The 17,334-nt window shown below is 38.8% G+C and overlaps 1 protein-coding gene across 2 annotated transcripts in view; it reads right to left on the bottom strand.

The window, feature by feature from the left end:
- CAB39L (calcium binding protein 39 like) overlaps positions 1-17,334 on the bottom strand; it is a 73,438-nt gene that overhangs the window by 34,017 nt on the left and 22,087 nt on the right. For both annotated transcript variants that reach the window (XM_032315251.1, XM_032315250.1), the window contains exon 4: positions 7,236-7,354. In XM_032315251.1, the coding sequence (XP_032171142.1) occupies positions 7,236-7,354 (119 nt within the window). The remainder of the gene's footprint in view (positions 1-7,235; positions 7,355-17,334) is intronic.

Below are 17,334 nucleotides of genomic sequence, written 5' to 3' on the forward strand. Positions count from 1 at the left end.
TCTAAGAACCATTCCTCACTAAAAAGAACAAGAGTCCTTGGTAGAAATGGCTGATTCCAAGTCTATCTTAGGAAATATACAAAATGGGCCTGGTATATCTTGAGCCGAAAAGCAAGGAATCTTACTTGCTAATGTAAGTAATATCAAAAGATCATGAGGCAACTTGAAGGATAGACAACTGGGCATCAGCAAGAAAAATAAAACATATGGAAAAAAATTAAACCCACAAGTTCATAATGATAATAAAAGGATGGGGAGAGGGGAGAGAGAGAGCGAGAGAGAGCAAAGAAACCCAGATGCCAATGGAAGTTCCTGGACTAACAACTTATTTCTCTCTAAATTGATAATGGAAGCAAAAGAATTAGGCATTTATTCTACTTCTCTGGTGTGAATTGTATTTTAAAATAGTTAAATTGTTGTGGGAGATGATGGAAAGGTAATCTCTAAAACTACATTAGTCAATAAATGCATGAAAAATGATAGGATTCTTTTTGTAACCGCTAATGAAATGACTGCATTGTATGCTGTTTATCAATGAATGGTAAAACGGTTAAGTGTAAAGCTGATGAGGAACTTTACAATGGATTAATCTGTCTCCACCTGAAGCCACTGTTCAATCTTAGTATTACAAAATGTATGTCTCCTGATGAGATGAAATATGAACTACACAGCACCACCTACAAAGTATGATTGCCAAAATAGAACTGAATCTGAATCTAATCAAGTCTTTAAATTTAACCTCCAGGACAGAAATACAGGGGACAGTGGAACAAGTTAAGTGACACCATTAGGAAGCAATATGACAAATCCTGAATGGAGAAAATTCTGTACCATAATGAACACAGTTTTTCAAAAAGTTAGTGTCATAAAAAAGGGGAGTGTGTGCAGTTCTCAATGAAAAGAGATTTTAAAAAGACCAATGTGGTATTGCAACCAAATTCAGCAAGTGGAACTTGTTAGGATCCTTAACTGAACAACTATGGAAATTTGGGGGGAAAGGGACAATCAAGGAAATTTTAGTATGGAGCAGGTATTAGTTACTAAAGAATTATTGTGGGGGCACCCAGGTGGCTCAGTTAAGCATCTGACTTTGGCTCAAGTCACATCCACATCTGGCTCTCTGCTCAGCAGGAAGCCTGCCTCTCCCTCTCCACTCCCCCAGCTTGTGTTCCCTCTCTCTGTCAAATAATTAAATTAAACCTTTAAAAAAGTTATTGTTACTTTTTAAGTATAATAATTACATTGTGGTTATATAAAATTTATCTTTCTATTTTTGCAATGCATATCAAAGTAAATTATTGAGGGTTGATACAACAAGATTACATGAGGTTTGGGATTTGCTTTAAAATACTCCAGCCAAAAAAGTAGGGGTTGGTATTTGGGAGATGATGAAACAAACACAGTGAAATACTGATGGTTGTTAAGACTGGTGATGAGTACATAGGGCTTCTTTGTACTCTCTACCTTTGTATATGGTTGAAAATTTTTATATTAAAAATTTTTTTAAATAGTATTATTAGGAGACATTTATGATTTCAACATTAGACTTCTGGAATATCTTTCATTGGCTATGATTTTTAATTGATCACTGAGGAGTTTAAGTGACTTCATCCTTAAGTTCTCTCAGTAACGTGGAACATCATTTGTCTGGTCCAAGAGAAAAGTACATTTATAAAGTTCATTTATTTATAATTGTTACATAAAATTTGGGTTCCAAATCCTTCATACCATGTTTTGTATCCTACATCCAGATGATCATCTTTGATGGGCAATTACCTAATAATTTCCTCCTTTCTTTCTTTCTCTCTCTTTCTTCCTTCCTTCCTTCCTACCTTCCTTCCTTCCTTCCTTTCTCTTTCTCTTTCTCTCTCTCTTTCTCTCTTCCCCCCTTCTTTCCTTGCTTGTTAGAATTATTTTCAATACGGAACGTTACTACCATTTTCTTAAATAACATCAGTTTGATTTGTAAATGCACCAATCAAGGTTTGTCCTGAGTTTTGAAAAGTAGTTTTACAAGAGATAATTCGGTAAAAATGCTGACCTTTAACAAAGGATTTAGCATTTTAAGCTAAACACGTGTGACAGGTAAAGTTGGTTCTGGCGAAACTATTCTACTTAGGACTTCTGGTCTACCCTGTACTCAACATCTTCTATAATTTCCTTGCTCTTCACACCTGAATGGCCCGCAAATCTTATTAAAGATACAGTAATGGTAAAGAACATGGAATTTAGAAACAGATCTGGATTGAAAACTTGGCTTTGTCATTTATTAGCTTTAGTACCTTGAGCAATACCCTTACCCTAAGCTTCAACATCCTCATCTGTAAAATGGCAAGAAAAATACTCAGTCCTCACAGTATTATCAAAAGAATTAGATGAAATAATGTAAGTAAAGATATTTAACGCAACAGTTAGCACATAGCAAGCACTCAGTAAATGGTATCTCCACAACAGGATGTGAAGGAATGGATTTAAAGTCTGGGTTAAAAAAATAAAAGAAGAATCATTACAACAGAGAATAAAGCCCAGAGATATCATCACCAAATTGTTGATAATGGTTTTCTTTGGGAGAGATAATGGTGTGTACTCCCCTTCTATATTATACATTTTTAAAAAGATTTTATTTATTTGTTTGCCAGAGAAAGAGAGAGAGTACAAGCAGGGGCGTGGCAGGCAGAGGAAGAAGCAGGCTCCCCAATGAGCAAGGAGCCTGATGTGAGACTCAATCCCAGGACCCTGGGATCACGACCTGAGCTGAAGGCAGATGCTTAACTGACTGAGCCACCCAGGTGTCCCTATTTTATATATTTCTAAAATATTTGAAGTTTAAAATAATAAGTATGTGCTACTTTGAGTCAGAAAATAATTAAAATATTTTTAAAATATCTGTTTTCTTCATTCCCAGTATCACCACTAAAGTTTTGGTCCTAATTATCTCTTGCTTGGACTCTTCCAAGCTGGACTCTCGGTACCTCCATGCTCTAAGCCATTTTCCACACTGCCACCAGAACTCATCATGTCTAGCCCCTGGGGAGTTCCATGTTACCTACACAATGACATTCAGACTCCCTGGTGGGACATAGAAGGCTCTTTATAATCTGTTCTCAGCCTTTCCAGCTTTATTGCCCAACCTTCCCTCCCATTCACACTGGACTCTAGCTACACCAGAAATCCTGGCAACCTCCAAACACATTATGCATTTTGATGCCACCTTGCCTTTGCACACAAGACACTCAATCCTTCTCTTTGTGCTTATTTGGCAATTTCCTACTTTAAGACCTCCATTTTTGATGTCCCGTAAAATAATAACAATGACGTGTAATGAGTTGTCTCTTCTCATTGTAGACTATGAATGCTTGAGGAATGGAAAGCTGGGTAGTAGTTTGAGAGCACAGACTCTGGAGCCAGACTACTTGAGTTTAAATCGTACTAGCTATGTGACTTCAGATAAGTTAGTTAACCTCTCTGGGCTGCATATAAAATAGGTTATATTTTATAACAGCAGCAGCAGCAGCAGCAATAATAACTACCTACAAGACTATTATATGAATACAAAGCAAGGCCTGACATTTTATTAAAATACAATCTAAACTTCTACCATGACTATGACTATTATTAGTGTTATTATTACTAGTACTGTTACTATTGTAGGCCCTTCATAAATGAACTAATAAGCAGTTTTAGCCTTATAAACGAAACTAAATATTAACTTTTTAGAAGAAATGGGAAGATATATAAAACTTTCCTAATGAATCAAAGTTGAGGAAGTTATTCTTTTTTTTTTTTAAAGATTTTATTTATTTATTTGACAGAGAGAGATCACAAGTAGGCAGTGAGGCAGGCAGAGAGAGGAGGAAGCAGGCTCCCTGCTGAGCAGAGAGCCTGATGCGGGACTCGATCCCAGGACCCTGAGATCATGACCTGAGCCGAAGGCAGCGGCTTAACCCACTGAGCCACCCAGGCGCCCGAGGAAGTTATTCTTAAAGTATATAGTTCTTATTTTTCTATTATGAATATAATTACATGAAAATGGAGTCCTAGAATAAAAATCTGTATATTAACAAAGTGGCTTTTTAATTAAGTGATTAAAAATTATTTTCTCCACATACTAGAAAAAATGCAAGCTATTTAAGTTTTTCTTCTTAAATACAAAAAAATGACATACAATTATCTATTACAAATTATACATAGGTTAACTGGTAAGTATAGGTGTCTAATGAATAGAGAGTTCATATTTCAAATATAAGGAACTTTATTTACATCAATTTAGTCATCTGCTAATACACTGAATGACTTGTTTTATCAAATAATTTGTATACGAATAGTAGTCCTTTGAACTCATCAGAAAACACCATCAAGTGGTACATAAGCACATTTTTAAATAATTAAAGATATAATATAGATATATAAAGAGACACTAATTATTCACACTTAGTAAACTCTATGTAATCCTAATTTTTTTTTGTAATCCTAATTTTTAAAAACCCAAGGTCCCACAATTTTAGAGTCACATATAAACATAATCCAACAGTAAAAAGTCATTTAAAACAAGTCATTAAAAGAGATTCGAGGGGCGGCTGGGTGGCTCAGTGGGTTAAAGCCTCTGCCTTCGGCTCAGGTCATGATCCCAGGGTCCTAGGATCGAGCCCCACGTGGGCTCTCTGCTCAGCAGGGAGCCTGCTTCTCTCTCTTTTTCTCTCTCTCTCTCTCTCTCTGGCTGCCTTTCTGCCTACTTGTGATCTCTGTCAAATAAATAAATAAAATCTTTAAAAAAAATTTAAAAAATAAAAGAGATTCGAATTGGGGTGCTGGGTGGCTCAGTTGAGCAACTGACTCTTGGTTTCAGTTCAGGTCCTCGTCTCAGGCTTGTGAGATCAAACCTCACATGGGTCTCAACTTCGAGTCTGCTTGAGATTATGTCTCCCTCTTCCTCTTCCTCTGCCCCTCCCCCCACTCATGCACTGGCTCGCCCTCTCTTTCTTTCTGTCTCTAACAGAAATAATTTTTTTTTTAATACTGACTTATAACTTACAGCATCACTTCTCAAACTCCCTTCCTTCCCCCAATTCACTCTGCAGCTGCTTTGGAGCTTCTCACTGTTAAGGCTCCCAAAGCCTTCTCATGAAGTGGGTGGTCTCTTCCATCTGATTCTTTCCTGCTCATCTCCAAGTCTTGTCTGCAAATGGACATCAAGTCTAGCTTAGTCTAGTTCCCCTGCCTGGTTTCCCTGCACCAATTCTTTTCTCAACTCTCTCTGCTGAAAGAGGGAGAAGGGGTGGGAGCTGTGGTACACAATTACACATGAACTCATCCCATGCATACCACAGATAAAAAGGCTCACTGTAGATCTGTAATGTGTTCCAGCAGTTAAATTATTAATAAATGGCATTCAGAATTAGCTGTTTATCTTCTGTATTATTTCCAGAAATGGGAAAAAAAATTGTAAGAAAACAACTTACACTGTTACTTTGAAGAAACAATGTAACATAATTTTGTACCAACTTAATTTTCTAAATAAATATCCAATTATGCTAAATTTCTCTATCTTCCAAAAAGCATATATAACATGCAAATGTATGAAATTTATATACATTTTACCATTATCAAAAGGAGTGAAGTTAATTTTATTTAGTGAATCAATTAATTAATTTTTAGAGAGAGAGCAAGAGAGTGCCCAAGTGAAAGGGAGTGGCAGAAGGAAAGAGAGAAAGAGAATCTCATGCAGGCCCCACTCAGTGCAGAGCCCCATGCAGGACTTGATCTCATGACTCTGACATCATGACTTGAGCCAAAATCAAGAGTCCAATGCTTAACCAACGAAGTCATCAGGCGTCCTGTGGAAGATAGTGTTTTAGATCATGTTGACCACTGCTCTTCTCCGTCAGTCAACACAATCTCCAGGACAACCCATTTCAGCATTCTCAAGGGGTCATTTAGTTACAAGTTCATGTTTTAAAACTACTATTAATTTATCCTCATTTCCTGAAACACAAATCTGATATTCCTCCTCTCTCTAAAACTCTCCAGTGGCTCCCCATTTCCTTGAGGATAATGTCAAATGCTTTAGAGCTTAACATTTTAGAATCCCCAAAAGTGGGTATAAATTGATCACCTTGGCCTTATTCACCCATGACCAGCTGTGCAAAACATATCCTTGTGGGTCCACTAAAACTTGCAGATCCCTGTGAGCTGCAAGCGAGCACTTTACTTTATAATGTTATTCTGGCACTTGTATATGACCTTCATTGTATTTTTAAAATTGCTCATGTTTCTATAGGAAATGGAGCTCTTGGGAGGAATAGAGATAGTAGTTTCTTTGATTAGTAGTTACTGAGTACTGTGTGCTAGATGCTGTGCTTCATAAGCATTGTCTCATTGAAGACTCCTAACAACCTACTCATGTAGGTATTATTATTGACTTCATATTGCAATGAGGAAACCAAGACATAAAGAAGTTAGAGAACTTGCCCAAGGTCTTATAGTAAGTGGCACAACCCTAACTGAAAACACGAATCTTTCTGATGGTATAGAGTCAATGGCATATAATGCAACATTATTTTGTGTGAAGGTAATATTACAAGTTTTCCTTTTATTTCACCAATAAGAAAACTGAGGTTTGGAAAGGTACAGTGTCTTGCCTAAGGTCACAGAACTAGGAAGTGCCAAGAGACAAGAAAAAGGAATATTGAGTTATAAATTAAGAATCGAGTAGCTGAAATGAAAATTCAATAGGGTTTATCTTCAATTAAATGTAAAATTAGTATCTTCCAACACATAAAAAGATAAGAGAGGAAATGTAGAAGACCTAAGAAATCAATCCTGGAGATTCAACTCTGACTAACAGAAAATTCAGAAAGTGAGAACACAGAAAATGGAAGGGAAGTAATTTTCAAAGAAACAGTATGCAACAGAGAATGTCAGCAATCCACCAAAATCCACTGTCCTCTTCTACCTGGACACTAGACAACATTTCTCAGATTTCCTTAAGAATTAAGGGGCTGAAAGACTGACTGCTCTCAAATGGAAGGTGAATGGGAGTAAAATGAGCCATTTCCAGTGGCTGATAATTTCTTCCATGTATTTTCACCTTCCTGTGAGATGAAATGGCAAAGCTGAGCAAAGTGGTCTTGGAAACCATATTGCTTACCCAACTGGACCACCCAGGTGCCCATAGCTATATACTTTTAACAGCTATTCTATACTCAAACCTACTTTAAAGGAAACCATGAACCTACCCTTTGAGAAGCATAAACAGAATATGAGGATGAGCGCTAATGTACTCCACAGTAGGACTCCGAGTACCTATCTGTCTTCTCAGGATGTTGTTAAATATCTGGGTCACATCTTTTTTTCCCTGTTAAAGAAACAAACCGCCATTAAATTACACAATCAAAATAGGTAAATTATATGGAGTGTAAGTTGTATCTCAAAAGCTGTTTACACATAAACACACACAAAGAGAAACAGCACTGTTCTTTGTAATATCTAAAACCATTAATTCATTCTTTTTAGTGATTCAACATTTATATACAATATAAAATGATCACCAGAAGTCTAGTTAGCAGCTCTTACCATAAAAAAGTTAATACACTATTGTTATCTATATTCCGCATGCTATAAATTACATCCCCGTGACCTATTTATTTATTTTTTAAACTTATCTTGTCATATATCTTTAGTCAGCTGTGCTTCCAAACATTTAAACAAAGATTTCTACAAACAGACACAGCTCTTTTCCATCGGATTTGCACTGTGGTTAATTCGAACAACAAGAAGTCTATTTCTCACACTTGTAAACGAAATGCCATAGAAGAATTTAAAATAGTGGATATGGTACAATTGAATTCCTAATGCTTTTTTACCTTTTAGCTTTATATAAGAAGAAAATTATGATTAACATTTTTAAACCATCTTAAATAAGGACGGAAAATGGATGAAGAAAATAAAGATTTTAGCAAATGTTGGTTAGAATCAGATTCCTTTTTCTTAAATGTACTTTCTAGTAATTTTTTCCCCTCTACTTTATCCATTCCCATTCCAAGTCGGTGCATTAAAAGAAAAAAAAATGTGAGTTTTTCTATTAGGTGGATATACATGATTTAGGTGATTGTAAGAAATCATATCTAACCTAGAGGAATAGAGAGGACTACTCAATTCTAGCAGCTGAAGCAGAAGAACTATAGCCAGTGTTGGATGGGACTTTTTTGAGTCCTCATTTACAAGACTTCCACTTTCACACACCCTACAACCTGAGGCTTGTCTCCTCCAACTGAAGCTCTGAACTGAACAGTTTTTGTTTTGTTTTGTTTAAAGATTCAGTTTATTTATTTGGGAGAGAAAGCGCGAGCAGGGAGGAGAGGGAGAAGCAGGCTCCCCGCAATCAGGGACCCCAGTGGGAGCATGAACTGAGCCAAAGTCAGACGCTTAACCGACTGAGCCCCCCAGGCCAGGCACCTTGAGTTTTCTGCTTCTTAAGATTTTATTTTTAAGTAATCTCCACACCTGGTGTGGGGCTTTAATTCACAACCCCGAAATCAAGAGTTGTATGTGCTTCTGACTGAACCAGCCAGGCGCCCCAAACAGGAGTTTTTTATATGAAAAAAAAAAAGGATGACATTCCATCGTGAGTTACTATGGCCCTGATTCTGGCCTTCATCTCTCAAAGGAACTGTTAAAGATTATCTTCCAGTTTTGTCCTCTACTTCAAAAAAGTCTTCACTGGGCTGAGTGAGCTAACTAGAAAAGCAAATCTGACTGTGCTGTTCCCTTAAGCTCTTCAATGCCTTCCTTTTGCTGAGAGAAAAGTCTGACGCCCTCCATGACCTAGCCCTTGCTTACCTCTCCATCCACGGCTTACTTTTCAATTCCTACTTCAAGTTCTATTAATAACAATGGACTGTACTGCGTAAAGGTATATATGACTTTCATTTCTATACCTTTCCTCCTGTTCTGCTTGTCCTGAATTCTTTTCCTTCCCTTTTGTAGCTAAGTCTTAGTCATCCTGTAACAGGGGCACATGGGTGCCAAGAGCACCTGACTGCAGGGTTCCCAAAAAGACCAGGTTTCAGCCACTCACTGCTGACAAAATCCAAAGGCAGAGATATGAGTGGTGGTGTAACAAGAAAGGAATTTATTTCAGTGAGGCCAGCACCGGGAAGACAGTGGACTAGTGTCTCAGACTATCTAAAGTGCTGAAAAATACTTCTGGGTTTATGTAAGGAAAATGTGGGACAAAGTTTGGTGGGTACTTGTAGGCAAGCAGTAAAGATCATTGTCTTGGGGTCAATCACGTGTGGTCTTGCTGACATCAGGGTAGATGTTTTTTGCTTGAGGGGGTAGTTTCAGTTCCTATCACGGGATGCTTTGCCTGCAGGGGTCTTTTGCCCGAGTTAAGAGATAAGCGGGAAAGAAGAACTTAGAAAGTACAGACAGGTCAAAATGGAGGTCGTTGAAGTCCTCTTTCAATACAACAGATTCAGTTCAGACGGATTCACCTCTAGGATAACTGCCCCTCTCTGTGTGACAACGACATCTTTGCCTACATACACCAGTACCCCCTCTTCCATGTCTACCCCTACCTCCATCTCTACCACGGTCATAGCAGCTAACATTAAGTGCTTACTTGGTGCCAGGCACTTACACAAAGAACTTTATATGTATTTCCCAATCCTCCTAACAACCTTATAATGTACATTCTGTAAGTAAGGAAATTAAGGACTAGTAAGGTTACCTTATATAAGTGGGTTGTTGGAGAGCCAGGACTCCATCCAAAACTGATGGAATCTAGAATCTGGGTTCTTAGCCATCATCCTAAACTGATTCCAGCACCAAACACAGTATACTGAAATGAATTTTGTCTCTAACTCCTTCATCACATTGATAGCTCCCAAGGACAAACCATATTTCAATTCCCGTAGTAGGGCCTGATATATATATAGTAGGCATTCAATATTTATTGGACTGATTTATTACTTTAGAGGCATAGGCATCTATAAGCCCTTTATCACAAATCTAGACCACTGAATCTCATGCATCTATTAATGTGGCACTTTTAAAAAAGATTTTATTTATTTATTTGATAGAGACACAGAAAGAGAGAGGGAGGAGGGGGAACAGGAGAGGAGAAGCAGGCTTTCTGCTGAGCAGGGAACCCGATGTGGGCCTCAGTCCCAGGACTCTGGGATAGTGACCTGAGCCAAAGGCAGACGCTTAGCCAGGAGCCCAATGTGGCAGTTTTTAATACCAAAACAAGTAGGACCCAAAATTAAAAGACACTAAGATTATTCAATTAATTAGTCAATCTTAAAACTACTAGCCATATAAAATACAGACTAAGTACTGATTAAGAATGCTAATTGATATATAGAAAAATTTTCTTTTTTTTTAAAAGATTTTATTTATTTATTTGACAGAGAGAGAGATCACAAGTAGACAGAGCAGTAGGCAGAGAAAGAGAGGGGGAAGCAGGCTCCCTGCTGAGCAGAGAACCCGATGTGGGGCTCAGTCCCAGGACCCTGAGACCATGACCTGAGTCGAAGGCAGAGGCTTAACCCACTGAGCCACCCAGACGCCCCATAGAAAAATATTCTTAAAGGATTCACTTTATCAACAATTGGCTTGAAATGGATCAGACTTAAATGTAAAACATAAAACTATAAAACTTCTAGAAAAAAAGAGAGGAATATCCTCAGGATCTAGAGTTAGGCAAATAATCTAAGAGCATCATCTAGAAAACAAAAACTAACAAACTGGAGTTCAAAATTCAGCAAAACAAAATTCAGCACTTTTGTTTTGTAAAAGATATTGTTAATAGGATGAAAAGACAAGTTACAGACAGGGAGAAAATACTTCAAACCATACATATGATTAAAAAGAACTAGTGCTAGAATATGTAAAAAAGCCTTTGAACTTAGTACTATAAAATACAAACCAATTAGAAAATGGGCAAAAGATATGAAGAGACAGTGAAGATGATCTACAGATGGCTACAAGCACATAAAAGATGTTCAACATAATTAGCCATTAGAGAAATGCAAATTAAGATCACCAGGAGAGATTACTACATATACCTATCAAAACAACTAAAATAAATAATGACAACAACAAAAGCTGACAAAAATGCAAAGAAACTACACTTGTACATTGTAGGTGGAGATCTAACATATATAGTTAATCTGGAAAACAATTTGGCAGTTTCTTGAAAAACTTAACAGGTGGGGTGCCTGGTGGCTCAGTCGTTTGAAGATCCAAATCTTGGTTTTGGCTTAGGTCATGATCTCAGAGTCCTGGGGTCAGGCCCCACACCAGGCTCTGTGTTCGGTGTGGAGCCTGCTTGAGGGTTTTCTCTCTCTGCCCCACCGCCTGCTCTCTTTCTCTCTCTGAAGTAAATAAATCTTTAAAAAAATAAAATAAGGGGCACCTGTGGTGGCTTAGGTCATGATCTCAGGGTCCTGAGGTAGAGCCCTGAGTTGGGCTCCCGGCTCAGTGGGGAGCCTGCTTCTCCCTCTCCCTTTGCCTGCTGCTCCCCCTGCTTGTGCTCCATTCTCTCTGATAAATAAATAAAATCTTAAAAACAATAATGAAATGAAATGAAATAAAATAAAAACTTAACATGCCCCTACTATACTAGTAGTTGCCCTCCTGGTATATATCACAGGGAAATGGAGCCTGGCCATGAATGTTCCCAGCGGCTTTGTACATAATAATCAAAAGCAGGAAACAACCTAGAAATCTTTCCACAGGTAAATGGTTCAACAGACTGTACTATATACCCATACCATGGACTCAGTGATAAAAAGGAATGAACTTTGATGCATGCAACAACCTGGATGAATCTTAAGGAATTATGCTGAATGAAAAATGTCAGTAACAACAGCTTATACAACCTAAGTGTCCATGAACAGAAATATGGATAAGGAAGATGTGCTGTATTTATACCATGGAATATTACACAGTCATAAAAAGGGTAAGACTATGCCATTTGAGACATGGATAAACATAAAGAGTATTATGCTAAGTGAAATAAGTGAGACTGAGAAAGACAAATACCACAAGATTTTCCTTATATTTGGAATGTAAAAAAAAAAAACAACAACCCACAAATGAATAAGCAAACAAAATGGAGACTTAGATCTATACATGCAGAGAACAAACTGATGGTTGCCATAGAGGAGAAAAGTGGGGGATTGGGTAAAATGGGAGAAAGGGAGTAGGAGATACAGGCTTCCAGTTATGGAATAAATAAGTCAAGATAGCATAACAAATATAGTCAGTGAGACTGTAATAGTGATATCTGGGAAGAGACCAGTAGCTACACTTGCAGTGAACATAGCATAATGTATGAGCTTATGGAATCACTATGTTGTGCTATGTTGAAAGTAATGTAACATTGTGTGTTAACTCAAAAAATTAAAAGATTACACATTTTACAGTACCATTTACATTCGGATTACAAAATGGAGAATGATTCCTGGTTGCTAGAGGCCAAGGATGGGGTGAGAGAGGGTAGCAGCTATAAAAGGACAAGAGGACGCATCTTTGTAGTGATGGAAATTTTCTGTATCATCACTTTATCAATATCAATATCCCAGTGCTATCACTGTGCTATGGTTTTGCAACATATTGCCATCAGGGAAACTGGGCAAGGTACCTGAGATGTCTCTGTATTATTTATTATTGGCTTTCTTGTTGGAGCGAGCTAGAGGAAGAAAGCAGGGGAGGTGCCCACTAGCTCTTTTGGGAAGACGATAGCCAGCAATTAGATGCATGCTAATTAAAAGCCGGAACCTCAGACAGTCACTTGTAAAGGACGCATCAGACCCCTCCCAGGGAAAGACTGGGAGTTCGGTGTTTTTGTCGCGCTTCCTCTGTGCTAGCTCGGGGGAGGCGGAGACAGTTGCAACAAGTACTCTTGCACCATGAACAACTGTCCCTTTGTTTGCTATAGTCCTGTGGGTCTCATGAATGCAAGCCCTGTCAGCTTTCATACATAGGTGACCTGGGGGACCATTCCTCAGTGGGCAGCCTTAAAAGTTGGGCCACCAGGGTGCCTGGGTGGCTCAGCGGGTTCAAGCCTCTGCCTTTGGCTCAGGTCACGATCTCAGGGTCCTGGGATCGACCTGCACGTTGGGTTCTCTGCTCAGCAGGGAGCCTGCTTCCCCCTCTCTCTCTCTGCCTGCTTGGATCTCTGTCTGTCAAATTAAAAAAAAAAAAAAACAAAAAAAAACTGGGCTACCAGATGTGTGGTCCAAACCATTTGCTCCTCAAAGAGAAGCTGGGCATTGGGGTACCCCCCACCCAGGCTATATGGTGTTATGCCAAGGGGTGGGCTTTATGGCCAGTGTGTCTCAGCCTTTCCTACCCATTCTGAAGTGGCTATTTTCTCAGTTGCTCAATGAATAGGACCCACTTAGCTCATTTCTAGATTTCTCTCAGAGGGAGTTCCTGCATGTGTAACTGTACCTTCTGTTTGTCCATAGGAAGAGAGAAATTCAGGAGCCTCCTGTGTGGCCATCTAAGTCCAGAGTCCCAGAATTTTTTTAAATGTTACATAAAATTCAGTGCTGGTTCTCATATATTGCTGGCTGATGTCCTAGAATCTCAAATTGGGAAATCTAGCCCGAGAAAATAATCCTAAATAACAATCTTAAATATAGAAGAAGAGGTTCAGACACAGAGATTTTTTTTTTTTTTTGAGAGAGAGAGAGAGAGAATGAGTATGTGTGTGTGAGAGAGCAGGGAACAGGAACGGGATGGGGGAGGGGCAGAGGGAGAAGGAGAGAGAATCCTAAGTAGGCTCCATGCCCAGCACCGAGCCTGATGTGGGTCTTGATCTTACGACCTTGAGATCATGACTTGAACCGAAATCAAGAGAAAGTTAGAAATAATCAATATGTCCAGAATTAGGAACCGTTACATAAATTATGGTATGTAACTGGCAGAAATAAGAATATCCAAATGTTGGCAATGATTAAATATAAGAAAAATATATGACTAGCCACTGCTTTCACTTGATTCCATGGATTGAAACAGAGAAGGGTAGATAAGGAAGAGAGAGAAGAATTAAGAAGAAAGGAAGGAAAGGGAACCAGGAAAGAAGAGAGAAGAATTTTTAAAAAGGGGAGAGAGAGAACAACAACAAAAAAACCAGACACATGGGAATGCAAATTTTATCTTCTTTAAAGAAAAACACAGAATATAAAATTCAAAGTTTTTCAGAAAATTAGGAGCTGAGTCTTCAATTTAAAAGGATACTTTAGGATCAACTGCTCTCATTTTAAAATAGTACAAATGTTCATACTACTTCATAAGAAATGAATTTCACTTACACAAATGTTAAACAATATACTTGTATAAGAGGTACAGCTATAAATATAAACAAAGCTTAAAATGAAAGAAGTCATCTGTTCTGTTCAAATCTTTGTAGACTCTACAGTAATCCTCCAACATCAATCCTCTTTGAAAAGTCATAAGAGCATGTTTTTCATACTTCCCAGTGAAATGCCACAAGAACATTTCCATACGGCATTCCAGTGAACAGTAGACATGAAGCTCCACAGAACTCTATCCAACTTTTACACAGAGGAAAACATTCTTCTGGTTCATTAGCAAATAATGTGCAAAGGCAAAGGAAGCCCCCTGTGGATAACAAAAACAAGCTTGGATACCAGGAACAGCTTGTCAAATCAGAGGAAAGGATCAGAATGGAAAGGATTAGAGAAAATCTAAACAGGTACCAGATGATTAATGATGGGCTTTCCATAATACAGAACCTTGCGGATATCCATTCATTACACTATACCTAACTGGAGTAAAACCTTAACTATTTCAAAACCAGTCTTCAGCAACCTTCAGACTGTCAGATTTCAAGTTCTAGAAATGGCCAGAAAAAAAAGAAAAAAAAAATCTCTGATGGTAACAAAGCAACATCTAGAAATGACCCTGAATGCCTGAAACTCACCAGTAATTCTAAGATTACTTATAATTTAAGTGAGCAGATGGCAAACCTAAAGAAGCACTTGCATTAAGCTGACAAATTCAAGAAGGTCAGCTCTAACCTGATCTAGTCAACAATTACCTGCAGAATGAATGATACATATGGAGGTATCAACTGGAATTAAATACAGAAAGAGAAAAAGTGAGAAGAAAGAAGCAATGAACAGCAGGCAGAGCAATTAGAACTGCTGATAAAGAGCATCTTTTACTGATAATAGAAGTGAGAAAAGGCAGGGACGCCTGGTGGTTCAGTTGGTTAAGCATCTGCCTTTGGCTCAGGTCCTGGGATCAAGTCCCTTCATCGGCTTTTGTTCGGTGGGGAACCTGCTGCTCCCCTGCTTGTGCTCTCCCTCTCTCGTTCTGACAAATAAGTAAATAACATCTTAAAAAAAAAAAAAAAAGAATTGCGAAGGCAAATAAGGGAGTAAAAGAGAGCAGCATTGCAGAAGAAAACACCCATTTTTAAATTGCAGCCCTTGACTAATATGTAGGATATATAAAGCATTCCCAAAATTCAACAACCAAATAAAAAGAGGACAAAAGACCTATATAGACAATTCACATGAGAAGAGAGATGGTGGGGCGCTGGGGTGACTGAGTGGGTTAAGCCTCTACCTTCGGCTTAGGTCATGGCCTCAGGGTCCTGGGATCGACCTGCACATCGGGCTCTCTGCTCACCAGGGAACCTGCTTCCCCCTCTCTCTCTCTGCCTGCCTCTCTGCCTACTTGCGATCTCTGTCTGTCAAATAAGTAAATAAAATCTTAAAAAAAAAAGAAGAGATATGGTGGCAAATAAACACACAAAAATATGCTCAACATCATTAGTCGTTAAGGAAATGCAAATTAAAACCACAATATACCACTTGTACTTACTTGAGTGGCTGAAACTTAAAAAAAAAAAAGCTAAAGCAAACAAACAAAAAACCCCAGCACTACCCAACAATCCTATTCCTAGGTATTTACACAAGTGAAATGAAAACCTACATCTGCACACACAAACTGCGTAAATGTTTATAGAGATTTTATTTGTAACGGGCCAAACCTGGAAATTCCCCCAAATATCCACCAACTGGGGAATGGATAAATGGTCTGCATACATCCATGCAGTAGAAAGCCATCGGCAATAAAAAGGAACAAACTCCTGGTACACAGCAACAACACAGATGAATCCAAAATCATGATGCCAAGTAGAAGAAGCCAGAATCAAAAGACTACATTTTGCATGATGCCATTTCCACATTTGTTAAGGCAAATTATACAAGGACAGAAGATAGATCAGTAGTTGCCAGAGGCTGAGGGTAGGAAAAATGATTACAATGAGGCATGGGAAAATCTGGGGGGTGATGGAATTATTCTATATCACAGAACTGTGTATTAAGAAGAGAGAGGGGCGCCTGGGTGGCTCAGTGGGTTAAAGCCTCTGCCTTCAGCTCAGGTCATGATCTCAGGGTCCTGGGATCGAGCCCCACACCGGGCTCTCTGCTCAGCAGGGAGCCTGCTTCCCCCGCCCCCTGCCTGCCTCTCTGCCTACTTGTGATCTCTGTCTGTCAAGTAAATAACTAAAAAGAAGAAGAGAGAATGTCTGTTTGTCAATTACACCTGAATTAAAAGAAAAAAAAAAAAAGAAACATAACTGTAGCCGTTGAAGTCTTGGGCATCTCTCTTCTGCTCCTGTGTCGGCTGGGGGGAGAGGGGTGGGGAGAGCTGTTGTAGATAGGGCAAATATTTGTGCTGAATTTCACTAGCAGAACTAGATAGGCAGAGCTGTCTGCAAGGGGTTGGGGGTAGGGAGTGTTCACTGCATGGATGAATGCTTTTGCAGGGGACCAAAATTCAAACTAAACTAATTTACAGATACTGAGAAAGTTTCAGAGCTCAGAATTAGTTGCTTTCAAATTTTTTAGTATAACTGTATTTACACATGACAAGAATTCTAATGCAGAGCTCCTTGTAAACCTCCTGGCCCTCTCTATCTCTCTCCTCATCTTCATTCTTCTGCCTTTTCTGCATGCTGGCTTCCTCTACTTTTTTAGTTTACGTGGTAGGAAATCTGACTACCGATGCAGTTAGAGACTAATGCTCCTAGTTAGAGACTGAAGTTCCATCTCCGTTTTAGTTCCAGAATCCTACAGACTTCTCTGGCCCTGCTTTGATGAGATGACCACTACTAGTCCACCCTGTGTACTGGACAGGTGTCACGCTGCACAAAAATGTTGCTCCCACTGTAACTCCATGGGTGGGGATGGAGGGACCACTCCCCAGAAAGCAGAGGGGATAAAACATTTTGTACATTATACAATGGTGTGAGCAGTCTTTATCTTTATGGCAGGTTACATTCAT

This window comes from Mustela erminea, chromosome 15, assembly GCF_009829155.1.
Source record: "Mustela erminea isolate mMusErm1 chromosome 15, mMusErm1.Pri, whole genome shotgun sequence".
Classification (NCBI taxonomy): Eukaryota; Metazoa; Chordata; class Mammalia; order Carnivora; family Mustelidae; genus Mustela; species Mustela erminea.